Raw genomic sequence first — 23,117 nt, 5'->3', positions numbered from 1 at the left:
TGCGCTGACCCGCGTGCGAGCGAGCCGTGGGGTTGCCGTCTCGGTCATCTGTGCTCACGGTCGTCGGGTGATGGTGTGGTGTGGTATGCGTTTGACAATGTTCTCGTGACTCTCGATGGCACATACCCCTCTCACATTACCTACTTCTTCTCTCTACTGTCATGTATATCATAAGAGTCCACGCTCATCCCAGAGACCGCCAGGATGTTGTCGACCGTATCTAGCGGAGCTGACCATCTTGAAGCACAGGTAACCTACCTATCCTTCCGAGACAGGGCAGACATCCTAGACAGAGGCAGCCGCAACCTAGAGGGTACGATACCTTGATATCCGTAGCATCGTCGTCATCAGCTCAGCCGTTCTCATCATGCCAGTCGTCAGATCAGTCGTTGTCGTGAGAGGTATGAGGGGTTCTTGCTTCCGTACTCCGTACCAGTTCCGTACCACTACCATGATACCACACTTACACATCATGACGAAAAATATCCTCACTCGAAGCAGGTCATGCAAGACACTGCATGTACACAGATGCAAATGCAATGTATAAGAAGAAAAGTTATAAAGAAACATCTATCTATAGTATAAAACAACAAGATGCTATGTCCATGCCTCAGTCCTGACACCTAAACACCATGTATGTATGCTCTTGGTTATTACTGGTAGATACCAATCTAGTATACGAACCAAAAAGGCAAGAATGAAAAATCAAAGATGGAAAATGGAAGAATGGAAAAAAATGTCGTTTCTTTACAAGAGAAAACGCATGGGATATCAAAAGAAAAAGGGGGGGAGGGGAGGGGGGGTTAGTTAGGTTTGTGTATAGTAAAGAGATAAGGGGGAGGGAAGCAGAGGAAGCAAAAATGAAGAAAAAAAAAAAGGGTAGATATGTAGTAGAGAAGACGCGGAGAGTAAGAAAGACAAGAAGAGAGAGAGAGAGAGAGAGAGAGAGAGAGAAAGATGAAAAAGAGATGAAAAAGGGGGAAAAAGACATCAAGAGAAAAGAAGAAATGGCCAGCGGGAAAAAAAAAAAACTCTCTGGCCAGCGCACCCCGATCATCATACCCTGAAAACCTCCTGATGAACCATCCTGAGAACCCAGCTGGCCTCGGTGGCGCTCGCGAACTGAAAGCACCACTTCTTGACATTACCCCCCGTCGGACCCGTGGCCGGCGCCCCGCCCACCACACCGTCGTCGTCCCTCACCTCCTCCCACACGCCGCAGACGATGCCCCTGCTCCCCATGGGCGAGAAGCACCCGCTCCCCAGGACGGCGTCCAGCATCACCCGGGCCGGCCTGCCCTTGTCCCTGTCCTTCTTGGACGAGGCCGTGACGGTGACGCGCTTCTCGAGCCCGTGGTCGGCCCTGAGGGCCTGGTGCCACCCGGGCGGCGGCCGGCGGACCTGGAGCACGCAGTTGCCGTGGTCCTCCCACTTGGACGACGAGGCCACCAGGAGGTGGAGCCTGATGCGGATCGTCTGTCCGTCTCCCAGCTCCATGGGGAGCCTGCCGCTATCCGATCCCGAAGACGGCCCGATGCTGACGGACGGCGAGCGCGGCGAGCTGGCAGAGTCCGAGTACAGGCTGTTTCGGATGCTGCCCGGCCGAGACTGCTTGTCTACCGACGACCGCGCCAGGTTGAACGTCAGGTTGCCCGCTACCGTCAGGCGCCTGAGGAAGCTCGTGGCCGACACGTTGGACGACGGCACGCTGCTCGCCCTGTCGGTCGGCGCCCGCACCGATCCCCTGTAGCTGTTCCTGCGCCCGAACCAGGTGCGTCGTCGACCCTTGGCGTTGGCGTTGCTGCTGCCGTCGTCCGGGCCTGCGCCCGCGCTCGCGCCGTCGCCCCTGGACGTGCCCGTGCCCGGTCGGTTCTCGCCGAAGCTGCGGAACCGCGCCTCGTTCTCCAGCTGCATGAACTTCTCGTTGTTGAGGCGCGCGTGGTGCACGGACATGTACATGCTGAAGCTGTCCTGCTGGCTGCTGCTCCGGAACCGGAAGTTGCCGCCCGCGTGCGACTGCGCGAGCTTGCAATGCCGCTGCAGCGACGATCGGATCTCCAGGTCCACCGTCGTGCTCTGCCGGATCAGGACCACCGGCGTCAGGTCCATGGCCAGCACGGGCTGACTGCCGGTGAAGTCCTCGACCGCCGCCGCCGCCGCCGTCTCCGGCTGGACGCTGTGCACCTCGATGAGGCCGGGCGAGACGATGACGAAGAATGGGTCCGTACCCAGGTCCTTCCACGCTCCCTTGTCCGACCATCGCGACACCCACGCCATGTATCGCGACGTGGTGTCGACCGGCGTCGGCGGTGTCGCCCTGCCCTCCTGCTCCTCTCCCTCGACGGCCGACAGCGATGACGGACGACCGAAGCCGGCCTGGGATGCCGAGTTGGACGGGGTGAGGCTGCACTCGGACGCGGCCATGATGGAGCCGACCCTGAACCCGGCCCCGGATGTCGGGCCTCCCATCTCTGTCGACTCCGGCTCGTCCCTGATGCTGAATCCGAGCTCCGTCTCGGGGACGTCATCGATGCTCTCTAGATCGTCGTCGTCGTCGTCGTCGTCGTCGTCGTCGTCGTCGTCGTCATCTTCGTCATCGACGGCATCGTCATCGTCAGAGTCAGACTGGGATCGGGAGTGGGAGTGGGAGTGGGAGCCAATGTCGGACGAGTACTCGGCGTCGTCGGTGACGGATGCTCCGGACAGACCCGACGCCGACGATACGTCAGACGGCAGGTACTCGTGCTTGAGCGGCGACGACGTCCTACGCCTGACCTTCCCGCTGTCGCCCTTGAGCTCGATCGGTGGCTTGACGGGCGTCGACTTGGGCGTCGACGGCAGCGGCTCCGGAGGCAAGTTTCTGTGGATCGGCGGGCGCGGTGCTCCGTCCTCGCGGAACGGCTTGGGCGACGACGGGGAAGACTTCTCGACCAGCTTCGACGGGTCGGGCCGCATATCCTCGCTGAGCGGCCTGCTGCGCTCCGGGTCCTGCGACGACGGGAGGTAGTCGCTCTGCGTAGGCGTCCTGTCCCGGCGGGACCGCTCCTCGCTCTCCTTCCTCGTCAGGCGAGGCGGCGTCGTGGGAGGCGAGCTTGCCTTATGGCCGCGCGGGTTCCTGCCGCGGATGCTCCTGGCACCGACGGGGATGTCGGTGGGCCGCGGGGACGGGGTGCCGTACTGTCTGCTGCTGCCGAGGTGGTAGTCGTCGTCGTCGTCTTCGATGACGCTCGGCTCAGGGTCCCTGGGCGGCACGGGGGTGAGGGGGAGGATGTCGAGCCAGTCGAGGATCTGGTCCTCGCTGTCGGACGTGAGGGTGAGGAGCTCGTGCCACCGGCCGCCGCGGTGGCTGCCGCGCACCATGACAACCATGTCCAGGTTGCCCTCTCCCGTGCGTGCCGATACGTGGGCGGCGGAGATGGGTGCGAAGAGGAGGTAGGATGCGCTGCTGCGGCCGCTGCCGTCTCGGCCACGGCCGCCACCCGTCTCGCGGATGAGCAGGTCGCCGGCATCGTCGGGGTCTTCCGTGTTGTCGCGGTAGACCAGCTCGACCAGGCACTCGAGACGCTGGCCGTTGGAATGGGCCAGGTCCAGAGAGAAGAGGTCCTTCGCGTTGACCTGGCGGCGGGGGTCGATGGTGACGGCGTCGAGGGGGCGCAGGGTGCGCAGGTCGCGCGAGCGCGTCGTGTCCGTGGCCGTGGCCTCCTCGTCGACCAGGCGCGCCGTCTCCTCCCTGTGGCGGCGGCGGGCCTTGTCCTGCAGGTTCCGGAAATCGTTGACGAGCTCGCGCGTGTCGTCCGAGGCGATGATGGCGTCGGCGCACTCCATCAGCCTGGCCAGGTGCTTGATGCGGATGAGCGGCCGCTTGAGCAGGTGGGCGACGTCGACGCGTTCGCCGTACTCGTCGACGACGTCGCCGTTGTCGTCGAGCGGCATGGCGTCGAGCAACGAGTCGTCGTCGTCGGGCCGGGCGCCCAGCGCGGGGGCCAGGTTGACGATCAGGTCCTGGAAGCCCAGGCGCCACGAGTCGAGGTAGCCGTTGTAGATGGCCACGGCGCCGTGCGCCCAGTGGGCCAGCCGGCGGAGGTCGTGGTGGGGGGCCTTCTTGTGCGCGCTGCGCAGCTTCTCGAGCGCCACGCCCATGCCCACCACCGACTTGGACAGGCTATCGAGCCGCCGGGCCTCCCAGCCGAACAGGTCGTCGTCGGCGGCGGCCGGCCTGCCGCCCTCCGCGCTGTGGACGACGTGCGTGAGGAGCACGGGCACCACGCCGTCCACCAGCGTCTTGAGCTCCCTCATGTAGAGGCCCTCGTCGTCGCTGAACTCCCTGAGGAGCTCCTCGGCCGACGGCCTGCTGCCGACGGCGCCGCCGCCGTGCGTCCGCGCCTTGCGCAGGCTCGGTCTCGACCGCCTGTTCTTGATGGTCTCGGGGATGCTCACGTTGTCGGGCACGGACAGGACGGAGACGAGGTCGGAGTGCTTGGTGAGCCGCCTCTTGAGCCCCCCACCACCGCCAGCACCACCGCCGCGGCCCTGATGGCTGTCGCCCTTTGAAGACTTGGACTTGGACTTGGACCTGGCAAGTTCGCCGTCCCTGCTGAGGACGGTGGACTGGGTCGGCGTCGACGTCGTGACGTCCGACGCCGTCCGGTCCGAGTTCACGGCGCTCGAGACCTCCTCGGACAGGATGGTCGAGAGCTCGTGATTTCCCTTTGTGGGCGGTCGGAATCGGGGGCCGGCCATCTTGGGGATCACCAGCGGCGGCGGCGCCAGCGACGAGTGGTAATGTGCGGCCGAGCTGGTGGTGGAGTAGCTGAGATCCGAGCTGGTCGAGGCCTCGCGCTGCAGGTGCGACTTGGACCGCGAGCTGCTGTGTCCCGAGGTCGGGCGGTCGCCTTCGTCCCCGTACGGCCGCTCCTCGAGGCTCTGGTAGCTGAGGCTGTGCCTCAGCTCTGTAGACTCGCCCTGGAAGGCATCCCGGATCATGCCGATGAGGTCCTTCTGCTTGCCGGCTGCGGTCGATCCGCCCGCCGACGACGACGTGCCCTGCTTCGACGCCGACGAGTTGCTCCTGTTGCTCTTGACCGCGGCTCTCCGCTTGAGGGCAGAGTCGGGCGTCTTTGACTTGGGGGGCTCCTCGACTCTGGGGGACTGTGCCCTCCTCGCCTCGGGAGTCTCGGAGGGCGCGGCCGACCTCTCTTCCCGGGCGGGGGTCTCGGTTCCCGGAACGGGAGAGCTTCCGGATCCGCGTGACGACAGCCTCCGGTGATGTGTCCTTTCTGCGCCGGGGCTCGGACGCTTGGCCACGTCTGGCGACGCAGTCCTTTCCCGGGGCAGCGGCGATGTCCTCTTCTTTGGCGTCGGCGTTTCCGGCTGCGGTGTCGTCGGTTCCGCACTCCTGTGCGTCTCTGCCCTCTTGGGTATCCTGGGCGTTGTTGCTGTCGTCGCCGTCGTCGTCGTCGTCGTCGCTGTCGCCGTCGCTGTCGTCGTCACCGTAGTTGCTGCGGTTTCCGTCGCCGTCGTTGCAGTCTCCGCCTGGGCGGCGTCGACAAAAGGATCGACGGTATTGTTGAGCCATTTTTCGATACTAGGAGGCTTGTTGGATCCCGGCGGCGGCCGCGGGGGTTCGTTTATCTCATGAATCATCTTTCTCCCCTCGCCCATGACCTTTTTGAGGACGTTGGGGATCCCCTTGAAGCCGCCGCCGCCGCTCTGCTCCACCTTGGGACGTATCGGACGGCTACGGGCCGGTCCGTTCAGGGGCAGGTCCAGCTCTGTGAAGGCCGAGTTGCCAAAGGGGATCTCGCCCGGCAGGTCGGCGATGGACCGGTTCGCGACGGACAGCTCGGAGAGGAGCTGGGAGGCGTTGACGGCCGAGGCGCCGTCGTCGATCCAGGAGTCGTCGTCGCGGGTCCTCGTCACGCCGGCGTGGGTGCTCCTGGACCGCTTCTTGGTGCCGGGACGTGAACGGGAGGGGCGCGGGCTCTTGCTCCTGCTCTCGCGCCTTGCGGGGGCATGGGTTGCGGGGGCATGGGTGGCGGAGCCCTGGTCGTCGAGGCGGACAGCCTCGTCATCGTCTGGCTTCTTGGAGGCGGTCGTCTCCGACGGCGCCGATGGCTCGGCGGGCGTCACCCTGATGTCGGGGCGCGTGGCTGTAGAAGGTAGGGTCTTGCTCCTCCGGCGGCCGAGGCCGGTGGCGGGGGGCGAGCTGCTGACGGAGACGGCCGTCTCGTAGGCCAGGGCGCTGTCCTGCAGCGACGAGCTCGTCACGGCGCTGACCCTGGTGGCCGTGTCGTCGGTGCTGGTCCTCTTCCTCCTGACGGCCTTGATCCGGATGCCGCTGTCGCTCGTGCCCGGCTGCTTGGGGCGCAGCGACAGCCTGGCGGTTATGCGGCTGGACGTGGCGGTGCCCTCGCTTCCGAGGTCCGTCTCGGTCCCGGCGCCGTCGGAGAAGACGCTCCGGGCCGGGTGGAAGATGCGTGGCGGGGGTGGGGCGGCGGAGGCCTCGAGCTTCTCGGCCCAGTCTCTCGTCCTGCTGGCGACCCGGGGGGTGGGCAGGGTGCGGAGGGTGAAGTCCTTGGGCAGGGGCTGGCCGCGGGGGGGGGAGGCGTTGCGCTTGGCGCGCGGCGAGACGCGCCTCTGGGTGCCCTTGGCGCCCGTCTTCTTCTTCATCCAGTTGTCATCACTGACGACCCTCTTCTTGGGGTGGAACCCGGACCGGTCTATCGCCGAGGCTTCCTGGCTAGGTCTCGGGGAGGGGGAGAGGGAGGGGGAGAGGAGGGGGGAGGCGGCCGAGGCGGATGGATTGGCGGGGGTGCCGGCGGTGGAGGCCTGCTGCTGCTGCTGCTGCTGCTGCTGCTGCTTCTTCAACTTGAGCGAGTTCTTCCTCCTGTGGCGCATCTTTATGCGGATCCTGTCCTCCTCGGTGACGCTATCGAGGGCGTCGTTCCCGGCAAAGGCGAGGTCGGTGGGCTCGGTGGCGGTGTCGTCCGGGTTGGCGGATGCGACGGCGGCGTTGGCCTTCTGCCAGGCCTTGACACGGTCCTTGACGCCGCCGGGGGGCGCGACCTTTTGGACGGCACTCTGACGCATCTCCTGGCGCAGCTCCGCCTTGACAGCCTCGACGCTCCTCCTGCGCTCCCGCTCGGCGGCACGGCGGGCGGGCGAGGGGCGGCCCCTGAGGAAGTCGGACAGCAGGGTGGGTGGCTCGACGGGCTTCCTCGGCGTTGACATGCTGGAGCGCCGACGCTGGTGGGCGTGTCTGGGGGTCGCGGGTGACGGCCGGCCGCTGCTGCTGCTTCCGCCGCCGCCAGCGGCCTTGGCCTTGTCCTTGTCGACGTCCTTGTTCTTGTCGACGTCCTTGTTCTTGTCGACATCCTTGTTCTTGTCGACATCCTTGTTCTTGTCGACATCCTTGTTCTCTCCGTCGTCGTCGTTCCCGTCACGTCTGGAAGTGGCGGTGGTGGTCTGTGCGGAGTCGACGGCCGACTCGTTGGGCGTGGATGCAGCTCCAGGCACGGGGGGTTGTGCTGTCGTCGTCGTCGTCGTCGTCGTCGTCGTCGCCTCCTCGGGGGATTCGGGAGGAGGGGAGGAAGACATGGTGGAAGTGATGCTGCAGAATTTCAAGATGAGACGCACACACGTTAGCCGAGATGATTCCGAGAGGAAAGGGCGGGAAAAACAATGGGGAAAAAAAGAAGAAGAAAAAGGGTTGAAGGGGCGGGACGCACTGTTTACGGCATCAACATGCCTCCTCGTCGCGCGCGCTTCCGTGGCCAAGGGTTACAGGAGAGGTGTGCAGGACAGCCTACCGCCTCTGCATGGCCACAGAGCGAAAAGGAGAGAAAGAGGGAGGGGAGAGAAGGCGAGGGGGAGGATATGGTAACGAGTCGAGGATAGGAGACCCGAGTTGTTCGTGGTCGTGGTTGCGTTGTGTGTGCGGGATGTGGACTGTCGATCACCTTGGCGGGTCAAAGGGATGTACTCGTACACACAGACACGTCGGTGAGGTGGTCAGGTCAAGATCGGTGCCACAAATTCGGTGGGCGGAAGGAAGAAAAAAAGGAAGGAAAGAAGAAAAAGGTGACGGTAACAGGATAGGATGAAAAAGGAGCGAGAGGGAATATGGAGGGAGAGATCAAGGTGAGGAAAGAGGTGAAAAAGGAATGGTGGTCCTGTGACAGTTGGAGGTGTGTCTCGGCAGCTGTCAAAGAGGTTTGAAGTGGGATGGTTGGATTGGATATGGGAGGGGAGAGAGAGGGGGAGGGGGGGCGGGTAGGGAAATGGAATGGAGGTAGCTACGTACGGAGTTGGTGGGAAGGTATTGACGTATTCACATATACGACGTAATGGGGGTGGATGGATAGCATCAAATGACAAGAAATCAATACAGGTACAGAGTTACACGTCAGTGGAGTTTCCACAACACGAGGGAGTAGCTGTGAAGGATGATGTAGCAGTCTATAATCTGTACTCGTAGTATCATAGCATCATGGTACTATCCTGTGATCGTATGGAGCACCAGTGTGCTGGGCACATTATTTACATGTACAGGTCCGCAATAAACGCTGCGTCGTCGAGGCCCTAGGCACGAGTATAGACAGTACAGATTAACATGTACGAGGACATGGTATTGTTATTCCTTCATCTAAGACTCGACGGGTGCCACGGCAACGGTAACCGTAACAGTAACAGTAATAACCGTAATAGCACCAGCGGCCCCACCGGTAAGATACATAACAATGATGATGATAGAATTGTAAGAAAATGAGTAGAGAAGACTGAAGAATGGTATGATTATAACGAAATGCAAAAGAAATTTACAGTATACACACACACACACACACACATATATATATATATATACATATATATATATACATATATATATGCGAGGACTCGATGGAAGTCAGAACGAGGCCGACATCCGATGATTCCAGCAAAAGTCCAGCTAACCCCTGCTGCGATACGCTGTAATCGTGATGTCGTATCGGTAATCCGCACCGGCTGCAGCAGTGTCTTCTAGCGTCCCACGGGCTGCCCCTCCGCTAGCTCACTAGCTCGGCAGTGTGCGAGCACGGCTACGGGCAATGCTCGTACCGGTACTCCGTACGGTACGGAGCATCATCACGTAGAGGCTGTCGGGATCCTGGAACCTAGTTACAGGGGGGTGTTGTCCTGATAGAGCATCATCTCAGACCGGTATGGGCGGGGTCCACAGAGCCTTGGAGCCTGCCAGAGTAACGGAGTATCTCAGTGAGGGACGGAGCTTATGCATCTCATCAGCGCCCCCACTACGGCATACGAGGAGTATCACGTAACGCTCCGTACCCTGCTCCGTACTCTGCTCTGCACATGCATCGAGACCAGGTTCGTTCTCTGGGCCTTGTCAGCTGCGATATTCGTAGGGAGTGTGCATGGTGTTGCCATATATGTGATGGCGATGATATTGCGGGCAGCAGGTGACCGTGAAGGAGCATCTCCAAGATGCTCACCCGTACACGCATCCAGTACAGGTTATAGTAGATGATCGTAGCGTCCGTCACATGACGGTGCACGGGAGGAGATCTCGTCAGCTCACCTCACCGTCCGTCTGTCCTGCCTACCCTGGATAGACGAGACGCCGATCGAGTCTGGGACGTGACAAAGTGCATGCGCGGGTAATGATGATGCTGCATGAGAATGAACAGAGGTGCATTCGATGGCATGCATCGATATATCGCCCGTAGGCGAGCGGCAGAGTCCCTGCCAGGACACGACCATGCCTGTTTCCTCTGTCCTCGTGTTGCTGCTGATCTGAACTCCATCACCACGAACACGCTTCCAATCTTCGCACAAGAGTCAACCCCCACCGAGATGTCGTAAGACGACCTCGTGCCGATGCATGGTGACGCACAACGTCATCAACAGCAGTCTTGTATATCTATACCGGCGGCATCTCGTACGTTTCAATCAGGGTCTGCGGTTTTGACCACTATACACCGACCACACTGCTGCTGTGCATCTTCGCCTCATCTTCTCCCCGCCTCGCATCCCGCACTTGTCCAGCCTGGGCGGACGAGCTGCTCGCGCACGTGTCACGCCGCGTATCCGTGTATGCGTGCCACGCAGACAAGAAGAGAAAGAAGAGGAAGAAAAGTCTGATGGGTTGGGGGTGGGGGGAGCATCGGTGATTCTATTGAAAGATGTGTACACGGTAGCTACATATTGCATTCCCTAGATGAACAGGGCATACATGTTCTTCTTCCAGGGCATGTATACACACCCACCCACACATACACGCACACGCACACGCACACGCACACACACACACACACACTCTCTCTCTCTCCCTCTCCCTCTCTCCCCATCTCCCTCCCATCTCTCTGCCCTCTCTACCAAGCCGTATGCCCGCCATCGATGACGATGTTGCTCCCCGTCATGAAGGTGCTCGCGTTGCTCAGCAGGAACAGCGCGGCGCCCTTGATCTCGCTGGGCCGGGCCAGCCTCCCCATCATATTCTCCCGGCACCACCTCTCCATGAGGGCCGGGTCATCCTCGACCATCTTCTCGATCATCGGCGTCATCATGTGGCCCGGGCTGATGCAGTTGATCCGGATGCCTCCGGTGCCGTCCTGGCCGAGGGGCGACCACTCCATCGCCAGGTTCCTGGCCAGCTGGACCACGGCCGCCTTGGACGAGTTGTAGACGGGCGACACGAGCCCCTTGTTGGCCACGTAGGCCGACATGCTGGCGATGAGGCAGATGCTCCCGCGGCAGCGGTACTGCATCATCTTGCGCGCCGACACCGCCGCCGTCATCAGCACCCCCGTGTAGTTGATCGAGAGCACCTCATTGGCCTCGGACGCCGTGTACTCCAGCGCCGGCTTCACCTGCTGCACCCCCGCCGCCGCGATGACCCCGTCCAGGCGCTGATGCTCGTCCGCGATCCCGCCGATGATGGCCTCCAGGCTGTCCGTGTCCTGCACGTCCACCTGCTTGTAGCTCAGGCTGCCGCCCCATTCCGGAACCACGCGGCTCTGAGCCTCTTCCCACTCATCGTCGGGGTGCTCTAGCCTGTCGAGGCAGAAGACTGCAGTGTTGGTCAGTATGCTCTCTCTCTCTCTCTCTCTCTCTCTCTCGGCATTGATCCTTGCTGTGATGGAGTAGGATCTCTGCCAGTCTTTCTTCTCTCTCTCTTCTTCTTCTTCTTTTCTTCTTCTTCATCTTCTCTGCTCAACTTCTCATCAAGGAGAAAGCTCACCTCGACCGCCTGCCTCCACGAGCCCTTCGGCTAGATGCAGTCCCAGACCCCTGGCACCTCCTGTGACGACGAATGTCCTTCCCCTCAGGTCGAAATCGGCGAATTGCTTGCTGCCCACGTTGGCGTCCTTTGGAAGCGATCCAGGCTGCGTGACCGTGTCTATGAATTCTTGCATGGTCATGATGGTTGTCTGTGGTGGACGAGGACGACGACGACGACGACGACGATGATGATGATGGTGATGATGATGTCGTAGAGTGACGATGCGTAGAAGAATCCTTCAGGTTCTCAAAGGCGACTGTAGAATATCCGTATCTTCATGCCCTACCTATCGATTCATCTTCGTACTTGAGAGATGTTAAATACCAGAGATGAAAATTTCAATGATGACGATAGATGACAAGATACCCGTGCCCGACCTCGAATATGTTGCACCGCCTCCACGGAATCGGTGGTGACGCACACAATCAGTGAGTCTCTACGTCATCAATCCGTGGTTGACCCCTGCACCATGTGAACGATCCCAGCTCTTTCAGTCGAAGCGTACATGCAACTCTTATATGGGCATGCTTGTGACGTGTTGGACCGGCGAGACGGTTCGCGTGGCGAGAATTTTCCCCCCCCTCTTGTATATTACCACACACGTCTTCAAGTAAGCAGCTGATAGTGACAAATTGTTCGACATGGGATGCATGTATGTATGCGTCTGTCTGTCTGTCTGTCTGTCATGGCAATGGGCTGTACCCTCTTCTTCCTGGGCGCATGCACCGCTACGATGTATGACGTCTTACACGAGATCTGTGCATGTATCAGGGGGCGGCGGGTGGATTGTACCATATACCACATCGTATCGACTATCCGCTGTTTCGCATGTACGTCAATCATTCTGCCGCTCGAAGGATGAGGTACAGGCCTCGTGACCGTCCCATCCTAGGTCATACGTGATGCATGCAACTAAACCCTGGGAAGAGACGTAATAGACTGCAATACTCACCGTGGGGGAGGGGGCAGCAAAGGTCTGTGCAGCACGCACAAGTTGGATCACACGGTGATACACGATGGCCACAGACAGGTTATTTTTCCAGGACATCGGAACGATAGAAAGCCATATTATGCTCGGACGAGTACTCCTGCTGGCAGCGAGCAAGGGTTATATCTGGCTCTCTCTAACCATGGGCCTGCGTGCAGGTACGTACACTGTACTGAAGTAGGTCGTGGTAACCTGTTACTGCTGATCAGATATGAGGAGAGTGTAATATTATATACATGTCCCTATCCATCCCAACGCCAGCAGAATGCATCACCGATCGCATCGAAGAGCAGATACTCCATCCATGCAGAGAAGACTAATGCGAGGAAGGAAAGAAACATACAGAGAGGAAAGAAACATACAGAGAGGAAAGAAAGAAAGAGAGAGAGAGAGAGAGAGAGAGAGAGAGAGAAAGAGAAAAAGAGAGAGACGGAAAAAAAAAAAAGAAGAAAAAAAGTCTCATCGCCCCTCGGGCAGCAGAAACCTAACCCTCTTGGTGCTCTTGGTATCATCACCCCTCCCCTTCCCAACATCCCCCTGCCCACCCTCGTCCTCCGCCTCCTCCTCGATAGACCAGACGTCCGGGCTCGGCTCCCTCCAAAGATGCGAAGGTCTCCTCCTCGTACCGATCGTAGCCGTCACGTTGCCCACACCGCCTCTGCCCCTCCCCCGTGCTAGGGTCGACCGGCTGCTCCCCCTCCGTGGGTGTGATGCTACAGACGACGACGACGAAGGAGACAGCAGAGCGCGGGCTTTGCGACCAAACTGTCGGGGGGGAGGAGGAGGGTAGTACCCCGCTCTCGATCTCGGTCTACCATGGTCATATATGTAGCCTTCCTCTTCTTCTCGTTCCCCTTCTACTCTCTCTTCTTCCTCTACCTCGCCTTCTTCGTCGGAATCGAGCGACGACAGCGAAATCCCCGAAGAATCGCCCTCCTCTGGCGACGAGGGATACGAGTTCACCGATGTCATGTATGCCTGGCTATCGATGTCCTGGTGGACGCTCTGCGGCGGCCGTGGTGGTGCGCCGTCCGGTCTGGACAGGCCGGATAGCGATGATGGGCTGACGCTGCGGACGGGCTCGGTCGGATGGTTGGGATCCTCTATACCAGCGTCCAGAAACATCATCCCCTCATCGCCATCATCGTCGTCGCCGCCGTCGTCGTCGCCGTCGTCGTCGGGTGGCGTGAGAAAATATGTTAGGGGATCTTGGTTGATTATCTCCTCGAGAGGCTGTTGCCGGGCCTCCTCTGACGGCGATGACGACGGAGGTTTCGAATGCTGATCTGTCAGACGGACTTGGGTCGGGGGCCAAGAATCCCGACGAGACATGGCTTCTGAGTGTGAAGGCATCGTTTTCGAAACTGGGATGACAGTTTTTGAGAAGGGAGAGATAAGAAGAAGAAGAAGAAGAAGAGAAAAGAAGGAGTAGGAGAAGAGAAAAGAAGGAGTAGGAGAGGAGAAGAAGGAGAAGAGGAGAAAAGAAGGAGTAGGGGAGAAGAAGAAGAAGAAGAAGCGAGCGTGTCCAGTTTATCCCTCTTCACACTCAGATATTTCCCCCGAGTTACACCGGCTTATGAGATGGAATATTGAATGACGAAAAAAAAAAGAGAGAGAGGAAAGTAGAGAAGAAGACCAGATGAGGTCTCTTCCAGATATATATATAGAAAACTGCAGCGATACTGACAAAAAGCTCTCATCACAGCCTCGCTTCTCATGGGAAAAGACAAAGCTGAGAATGACCAATACGTCGGATCAGGCGTCATCATCTTCACACCCATCTCGCTCACCATTTCACTCACCCATCTGAGTCATCCCTACACTTTCAACTCCGCCCACTCGAGTCATACACACACACGCACACGCACACGCATACTCACACTCACACTCACACACACACACTCACCCACACTCACCTACACACACACACTCACCCACCCACACACTCACTCACCTACCTCTCTCTCAACGCAACAAGCATCAGCCGAGGAGGGAGGAGGTCATCCGCATATTCCAAAGTGGGGGGAGGCACGCACACACGTGGACACATCCGCAGTGTACAGCGCAATAGTTCCTCGCAGGTTTCCTCTTCACGAACTACAAGTTACCGGCAACCCCTCGGAACATGTCACTTGCTACTATCTGCTGGGTATCGGATGATAATACTAGAACTCCTCTGATTTTCTTTTCTCTTTTCAGACCGTCGCTATGCAGGGGTTATCGAACCATGGTGGAGGTCATCGTGCATTGCACCGTCAGAGAGCTGAATCTCTTCCAACCTTTCTTTGATTGCTATTTATTATCTTATCATTATTATTATTACTATTATTATTTACATGTGTACGCACACATAATATGTCCTCGTACGTCGTCGTCGCCTCCCAAATCTTCAACCCTCAAAACCTGTACGCCGATCGCGATCTTCTTCCCATCCCACACATTCTAACGTAATACTGATGCGAGACATAGGATATCCAAATCTGGCTCATACCCCGCTACCTGGGACGGACTCTCCGATGGCGTCCTCATCACACACGAGAACACATGTCCCTGCAAGGAACATCCTCACGCGTCGCTTCTCATGTCACTGTGTATTACTACCACACACACACACACACACACGCACACATATATATATATATATATATGTGTGTGTGTGTGTGCACGTGTTTCGCGCGGTTGCCGACGCGGGACTGTTCACCCTCGACCGAGGATTCGGAGAGATCGAGGCTGATGATGTTGATGTTGGGAGGTTGGTAAGCAAGACGTATGCTACCCGCACTCAGCTGCTCGGCGTAGGCGCCATGGTGATCGATGATGGAGGAGGCAGAGTGGCGTCAACTGGGAAGGCGAGCGTGTTACATATCACATACTCTTCGCTTCAACAGCAATGGCAAATGCCGACTCGTACGGATATGCCAGACTTTGTCGTGTACGGGTAAGAGCAACGCATTCATCCGAGTCGCTTCATTTTCCCATCATTACCCCGGTCATATATGATATGTATATCATATGATCATGTTGGATGCGAAGACCCTCACATCCCTGAAGAGGGCAACCACCTGCCCCCCCTCCTCGTTCTGAACGATCTCACACCGAGAAGCTGATTGATAAGAAGAACCCTGAGGGCACAACCGCAAACCGCCAATTCGATCGATATCGAACACATGCCCGTCTTCCTATGTCGTGATACCAACCCGCATGGTGAACAAGGAGTAAAGATACAATAATACAAAAAATACAAAAAAAAAGATATACGGAGTATATACAGTAGTATTTTTCCGACATGCTACGGTACGGGATCGCACGGAATGACGAGCAGTGCGACGGCGGCAAAGCGCATGCATATCATAAGACTACCCCCCCCCCCCCCCCCCCCCCCCCCATCACATCATGATGCCACGATACATGCCACATTCTTCTTCCGATCCATTCTGAAACTTGAAAAGACTGGTAGGCCATCTGCGGCCCAGGGCCGGGACTCTTATAGTGGACCACCGGGATTGTCACCCCATCGCCAAGTACGAGTAATACGGGGGGGGGGGGAGTAATACTATGATTGTATTAGTAGCTGCTCCGTCCAGCCAGACTAAAATAATAGTACTACGAGTACACGTACTCGTACTCTGTTTTTACTAGTATCGATCAAATTGGGGGTTTTTATTTTTAACCTTTCTTTTTCTTTTTTTTTTCTCAAAAAAAAAAAAAAAACACTAAACCTCCTACCCAGCTCATCATTTCGTAGTAACGCTGCGGCTGATAAAACACGAGTACAAGTTCCGCGTTCCGGATCCCTCCGTCCGGACATTCCCTCTCCTAAATCGTGCAACTCTCCTATGGGGTCATCAACAGACAGACTCGAACAAAGTCTTTTTTTTCTTCTTTTTTCTTTTTCCGTTCATGATATACCGTATATATATATTTCATTTTCCGTCTCATCTGCCCGGGTTTACCCCTCCCCTTGTAAATGTCACATAGGGAATTCGCAGCCCGGAGGCGACAGATACGGTCATCCCCACCGGTACTATACACCATACTGTTCGGAGCGGCGCTTATCCTAGGACTGGCCGCATCGTGGTACGGCCGACAAGAATATCAGCCTGCAGTGGTCGGTGCTGATGTGCGACATCATCACCAATCGGGATATGAGCATCAGCGGCAGCGGCAGCGGCAGCGGCAGCAGCAGGAGCAGGAGCGGCTCGGACGCATCAGTGCCGATCAGGTTGTCGTCGGCGGTGGCCGCGGCCGCGGCGGCCGCGGCAGAGACAGCGCAGGTGGCAGCGCCATCCGGATAATAACCTACAACGTCCGCCACGCCAGCCCAGCCACGGAAGTGGTGGGCGAGCAGCCATGGCGCGTCCGCCTGCCGAAGCTGTGCGCGCAGCTCCGCTTCATGACGACCGGCCACACGAGCGTCTTCCTATGCCTCCAGGAGACGCTGCACGAGCAGCTCACGGACGTGCAGTCGTGTCTAGGTCCAGGGTGGTCGTACGTCGGTCAGGGTCGGAGTCGGGGTCGCGGTGGCGTCCGCAGCGGCAGCAGTTCCGAAGAGGAGGAGGAGGAGGAGGAGGAGGGTGAGGATGAAGACGACGACGAGTTCTCTCCCATCTTCTACCGCTCCGACACGTGGTCGCCCATCATCGGTCGCGGAACTCAGACTCGTCGGCTGAGCGAGACGCCTCTGGTGCCGTCACGCGGGTGGGACGCCAGCGTCAATCGGATCGTCACGGTCGGACATTTCACCACCTGCTCCGACGGCGACGGAGACGGCGAAGGTGGAGTAAGCGTCGTCATCATGAACGTCCATCTTGACCGTGTGGGAGCTCGTTCTCGGCCGGAGTCTGCCCGTATGATTGCGGATATGGCGGGGGAGCGGTCCTGGTCGTCGGCGTCGGCGCTCTTCGTCGTCGGCGACTTTAATAGTAGCCCCGAGGACGAGGCCTACAGGATCATGACCGGGGAGGTCGAGGATGGTGGTGGTGGTGGTGGTGGTGGTGAAAGAGCAGGAGGAGGAGGAGGAGGAAGAGCAAGATTCTCCGACATGGCTCATCTCGTGGCTCCGGATGAGTACTACGGTCATCACCTCACTTACACCACATTCGGCGAGCCGGATGAGAGGCCCAGCCGTATAGACTACCTGTTCATCCGGGAGCCGAGGACGGCCGTGGTGAGGACGTTTGGTGTTCTGCCTAATAGTTTTGACGACCATGTCCGCTTGTCGGATCATCGTCCTGTCGTATCGGACGTGTACGTCTGATCTTCCTCTCTCCCTTCTCTTCTCCCTCATTCAAGGCAAGAGGGGGGAGGGGGATTGCACAGTACACGCATTGAGACCGAGAGCACCCCATCAGCCGAGGGCATCACTCACCCTCTCCTTCGCATGTCATTCACGCGGTGAAGAGTCAAGAGAAGTTGAAGCTCTCTCCCCTCGTTACACGCGCACACACGGAATATCACCATGTGAAAATCTGAAGGAAAGGAAAGGAAGGAAGGGCAAGAACAACAAAGAAAAGAGAGAGAACGGAGGAGAAAAAAAAAACAAGATTCCACCGAGCAAAGCTCCGAGACATGGTACCGGGCGACCCGACGCACCTGTCTCACCAGCAAGTGAAACCAGGGAAACTACTCTCCTTGTTTCTTTTCCTTGTTTTATTGTGCGGCAATACCTGTGCACTTGATGATTCGGCAATGCACACTGGTCAATACTATATAGGTCGTAATGCTGTACGAGTATACCGTGGGAGGGTTTGAACAGCCAAAGGTCGAGAAGTGGAGTCGGCTTTCTTGTATTGTACCACGTATCTTTATTCTACTATTCTACTGCTGGATTGCGTATGCTCCTCTTCCCATTCCTTTCCTGTACATGCAGGAATAACAAAGACATCGGCCGAGACGGGATCATGTCGTGTTGCTGTATCACAGTCTTCACCTCTCTCATGACTCTGGTAGATGTTCAACTTCCTCCAGCTACATCACCAACTCAATCGACAATCTCAGCATACCTAGATGTTATAAGAGAGAGAGAGAGAGGGAGAGAGAGAGGAAACAAATGTGGATGTGGTCATGCTTGCTTATCAGATATTATATAACATCTCCAACATCGCCTTATTCCTTAGTTGGTCCCATGTCCCATACTGAGAAAAAATCCCCAAATGACGTCTTTTTCTTCCCTTCCAATTTCCCCATTTGGAAGGCCGCAACCCTTTTTTTTTTTTCCCTCGCACCTTTCCTCTCTCTCTCTCTCTCTCTCCCTCCCCCCCCTTCTCTCTCTCTCTCTCTCCGCAACTCCACTTTTCAGATGTACATGTAGATATCCCGAGAAAGGGTGGGGAATATAAACCACCATAGAATGGCGGTGAAGCAGCATATTATCCATCCGAACCTGTACCGGTCCTTTCTCTTGTTTCTTCTCTCGTTGAAGTGGACGGTAGAAAGAAGGAGAAGCTTGGGCAGTATATCACTCAACATCCCTTGTTATGGTATACGGATTCTACTACTATACGGTGGGAGGTTCCATGTAAAACGTGCAGAATATATTCACCGCATTCATATATGAAAAAGAAGGAGAAGAAGAAAGAAAAAGGAAAACAGCATGTGAGAATACCCAGCGTGTCTTGTTGGGGCGTTCCCCCTCAGAACCAGAGAGGCATACGACCACGGCGATGAGCGGGCGTGCATCATCAATTCTGTGATACAGCTTGCATGTTGTGATGACACGATGAGATTTTTTTTTTTTTTAAAAAAAAGGGACCATCGTGTCTTGCTCTGGATCGTTTGATGCTCGTCATGCTTCTTACGCGTGCCAGTTCCGTTGTCCAGCAATAGGTACAACTGAGACAGACAGATAGAGCGCAGCCGGGAGGGCGAGAAGAGCGCCGATGAGGCGCAGACATGGGGTCAAGATAGATCTCATCAACTCCATCTTTTCTCCTTGCCATCATCACGAGCGTAGTTCGTGCGGCCCTTTCTCTTCTTCTCTGAGTCGTTGCCTGCTGCCTATTGGATCACGTAGTACGGAGTGATACACAGCCGTTTCTCTCTACCTGAACCCTGCCGAACGCTCCTCTCCTACCTGGATCCTCTACCCTCTGATTCTGCAAGGTTTAACAGGAAAGAGGGGGGGGGAGGACAAGCAGCTGGCAGGAGAGTGAGCAAATGGGTAACCAACCACCCCCACTCCCACTCCGCCACCCCTTCGTCGCTACCGCTTCCCGCTCCCCCGATGTGCCATCATCAGGGTGGTGGCGCTCTGCTCGGATGGGGGTTGACCATGTTTGATGCGCAGATTCATCAATCATCCGCGTCAAGCAAGATGCAGACCGCCCACCGGCAGTTGATGCACGGAGCCCGGCGCTGAATGAAGCGTCCATCGTATATAGGACTAGACTAGACGTACATGTCCCGCTGACCTTTTGCGTACGCACGCTGTACGCAGTATATCTCGCCCTCATCTTGGCACCGATGGTCAGGAGAGTCGAGTGCATGCAATAGTCAATCATCAAACATCATAGGTCCCTACGTATTACCTTTATCCCCCCCCCCAAAAAAAAAAAAAAAAAATCTTTTTGAAAAAAAAAGAAGAAAGAGAGAAGAAAAGGAGATAAAGGGCAAGAGCACAGGCACTGTCAAGACCCTCAGTGCTAGGTGGTGAGCGCTGTAGTGATGCTACCTCGTAATACATGGGAGCCGGGACCGGAGGGGATTCCAAAGACATCTGGGGGTGATGATGTATGCTTATCGCCCGTTTGCTAACTCGGGGGGGCCTAAGAGACTGGGAACCGGAAATGACTAATTCGTTCAGAGGAAAGGGGAGGGAGGAAGAGAGCGAGAGGGAGGGAGGCAGGGAGGACGACGGCATGCAGGCTATGCGCACTCGCACCAACTCGGAGACTCACGGGTTGTCTTGTGAGGGGGATGTGCATGACGGGGTCGACAACCATTGGACCCTCGGCCCCGTGAGCCTTTCTCTCTTGACCGGAGCTCACTAGTTGGTGCGCTGGCAAGCAAGGACAGAGCGATGCTCTGTCCTGTGGCTGTGTGGCCCTGGCTGGTGATAGTGTGTGGGCTGTCTGCACAGGTAAAATGCCCCCCCCCGCCCACCCTTCTCCTTCTTTCCCTCTGTGGTGTGTGTGTGTGTGTGTGTGTGTGATATGTGTCCGGCCGCCCGAGGACAGTGTCTTGCACGTCTCTGGTGAAGAAGAGAGATTTCTCACCATCGGGAGGCAGATGCGTTGGAGATTTTGCTGTCCAATGCCTCCGTTCTGTAGACGCTCACCTTGTCTCTCTCGCTTCCCTGGCAGGAAATACAGGGGTTGATGCCCGACATGGGTTGTTGTGAAGAGGTGCGGTATTTGAATATTCTCGGTGGCTTTCAAGCTCTGACCGGGAGTAGAGGACTGGAGAACCCAGGGATGATCATTGAACATTGTGTCTCTATCGGTAGAAATCTGCTTCCCCTGCCGGGGATACCCCTGCTAGACACTCGGTTGAGTTGTGGTAGGGAGTGCATGTGTCGTAGAGAAGAAGAGGGAGGCTGGCAAGAGAGCCACGCTGTCGTTCCGCACTGCCCCAGATGACCAGGGAGAGACTTGGCACTATCCGGATTCGAACCCATCATGCTCTGCTGTACTCGTCAGAGCAAAACCGCGAAAACAACGGCAGCGGCAGCAGATAAAGAAATGGTGAGTCAGAGGAGTGTGTGACGGAAGAGAGGCTGGCTTGTGGAGCATGTACTGGTAGAACCGGCCAGGCGGCACTGGCTTGGTCTTAGCTTGCTTGCGGCAAGGAAAAGAAACAAAAATCGAAATAAGGGTGAAATCAGAGGGTAAATCGGAGACGATGAGAGAGACTGGAGGAAAAAGAACCCACCAGGACGGGAGTGGGCGTCGTCGGCGCCGGAAAGACTCCACAGTTGGGCTGAAGTGCTTATGGTGTCCGTCTAGGGTTGGCAGGTAAGGTGAATCGCCTCGACATAGTCCTGTGAGCGACGACGTCAATCGAATCGACGATATTCTAGAAGGGTTGGGCTATATGATCAAAGCCAGGCATCGGAGATATTATTAGCTTCCCATTTATGAGGCACGGATTCAAGGGTTAGGTGAATGCCTCTGCCACGATGACAGCCCGCACACTGTCGCGTCAACCGGCTGTGATGATGGGCATTGACCATGACCCTTGGCGATTGTCTTTACCATATCCGCTTGCTAGGAGTAATATGGGACGCACGCACATAATTGCGGCTCGCAGTATGGCTGCTCGTACATCCAGAGAAAGAAATCGTGCTCGTACCGCGTGCATGTACACGTTGTCGTCCCCAGGCTGATGTTCCCTAGACATACGCCCCAGAACACGTCCAGACACGCCCCCGACAAGGGCTGAGGGCGAGCAACGTGGGTGGCGAGTTGGGCTGTTACTGTCGGGCGTACGCAGTCGGGATTGGTACGTGTCAGGCCTCATACGAGCAGTCGCAGTGATGGCGGTAGATTCCTGCTGAAGCGTTGAAGGTTGGGACACGTTCTCGCCGGGAAACTCATCAAGACGAAGCACGGGGAAGCCTGGAGAAGGGGGTGAAGCAAGGCGGCTGTGATTGAATCATGGCAGCAAGCATGAGTATCGCCACGGCGCAGTCAAGATTAACACACTGCACTCTCTGCTGAGCATCTCAAGATGTGGGGGGGGGTGTATCCATCATGCTACATCTTTGTATGCACGGGAGGCGGGAGAAGGCACGATGCAGAGAATAGGTGACGGAGGGCAAGCATGAGAGACCGGGGGGGGGGGGTGTTCTGGGGTCGTTGCTCCATCCCCAGGCATGGCATCAGCATCTGTAAGTATTACTGGGTCCGTGGTGAGTACAGATTACAGATACAGCGTATGGATACGAAGCATGAGTTACGTGTAGTACTCAGCATAAGAGTACTCCGTACCAACGCTCCTGATATACGTATACAAGCCAAACGCTTGGCTGATCAGTGTGAGATGGATGTACCGTCGTAACAGGTCATCTGCGTGTGGGAGACAGACGGGGAAAGAGAGAAAGAGGGCGCGAGTTGGGAAGAGTCCTCAGTTGGTTGTGGCACACATAACGAAGCAGGTGGGTGTCAAGCCTATGGCCGCAGCCTACGCCGTGAGTCTATGCTGGGCCTGTGCTGGCGGTTGCGTGTGGCCCTGTGGGTAGACAAGGTAGGGTAGGTGCACCCCTTGTCCAGGTCCTTCCTCCCCTCGTTTGCTCTCACTCCCCCCCCCCCCTCCTTCCCCCATCTTGAGTGGCACCTGGACCTGGCTACATACAGGGTGCAGGATACGCCGTGCGGGTTTCTACGACTGCGTTAGTGTTCAGTACTCCTGTGCAGCAGTAGTAGGATTTGTATTTAGCGGTGATGCATTGGAGAGTAATGCAGAGAGGACCGGATGCTGCTATTACATATCGCTCCTAGTATTAGCAGCGCGGAGTAATAGTACGAGCAGTAATAGACTTGTATTAGCAGCAGTAGCAGCAATAGCAGTACGTATCATACTAGGTGATTAGGAGCAGTGAGTGTAACAGGTGTTTTTCTTACTAGCCGTCACCCCAAACAGCAAGAGCGACTACCGCCTAGCGCCTGCCCATTAGCCTGTTAGATCAACACCACTTACTCCAACCAGCCGCGCCAACAGGCCACGCCGACGGGTCGCACAACCTCTGGGCCTTCTCTGGGCTTCCCTGGGCTCACCCTCCGAGCCTCTGTCCCACTAGGCTACACTGCTCACCTGTGTCCGGGCGCTCAGTGCTCAGTGCTCAACTACCACCTAGACGTCGGGTTATGTGGACTGTGAATCACTCAGGGTCACTGACTGTTCCACCCCCCC

At 57.2% G+C, this 23,117-nt stretch overlaps 4 protein-coding genes across 4 annotated transcripts; 2 read left to right on the top strand and 2 right to left on the bottom strand.

Moving 5' to 3' along the window:
* Positions 1-1,056: 1,056 nt before the first annotated feature.
* On the bottom strand, positions 1,057-7,596 carry GMORB2_1666 (uncharacterized protein; the record flags this gene model as incomplete). Its single annotated transcript, XM_035463647.1, has 1 exon — positions 1,057-7,596. The coding sequence occupies one exon, from the start codon at positions 7,594-7,596 to the stop codon at positions 1,057-1,059; it is 6,540 nt and encodes a 2,179-aa protein (XP_035320478.1).
* A 2,323-nt stretch (positions 7,597-9,919) lies between these two features.
* On the bottom strand, positions 9,920-11,223 carry GMORB2_1665 (Short-chain dehydrogenase; the record flags this gene model as incomplete). Its single annotated transcript, XM_035463646.1, has 3 exons — positions 9,920-9,955; positions 10,401-11,068; positions 11,217-11,223. 3 exons carry the CDS (start codon positions 11,221-11,223, stop codon positions 9,920-9,922), a joined length of 711 nt encoding a protein of 236 aa, XP_035320477.1.
* A 1,128-nt stretch (positions 11,224-12,351) lies between these two features.
* Positions 12,352-15,376, top strand: GMORB2_1664 (uncharacterized protein; the record flags this gene model as incomplete). The annotated part of the gene is made up of 2 exons (XM_035463645.1): positions 12,352-12,427; positions 15,321-15,376. The coding sequence occupies 2 exons, from the start codon at positions 12,352-12,354 to the stop codon at positions 15,374-15,376; spliced, it is 132 nt and encodes a 43-aa protein (XP_035320476.1).
* An 860-nt stretch (positions 15,377-16,236) lies between these two features.
* GMORB2_1663 (Endonuclease/Exonuclease/phosphatase family protein) lies at positions 16,237-17,526 on the top strand (the record flags this gene model as incomplete). The annotated part of the gene is made up of 1 exon (XM_035463644.1): positions 16,237-17,526. The coding sequence occupies one exon, from the start codon at positions 16,237-16,239 to the stop codon at positions 17,524-17,526; it is 1,290 nt and encodes a 429-aa protein (XP_035320475.1).
* Between the last annotated feature and the right edge of the window lie 5,591 nt (positions 17,527-23,117).

This window comes from Geosmithia morbida (assembly GCF_012550715.1).
Source record: "Geosmithia morbida isolate 1262 chromosome Unknown scaffold_10, whole genome shotgun sequence".
NCBI classification, from domain to species: Eukaryota; Fungi; Ascomycota; class Sordariomycetes; order Hypocreales; family Bionectriaceae; genus Geosmithia; species Geosmithia morbida.
This window is presented reverse-complemented; position numbering and strand designations above follow the sequence as displayed.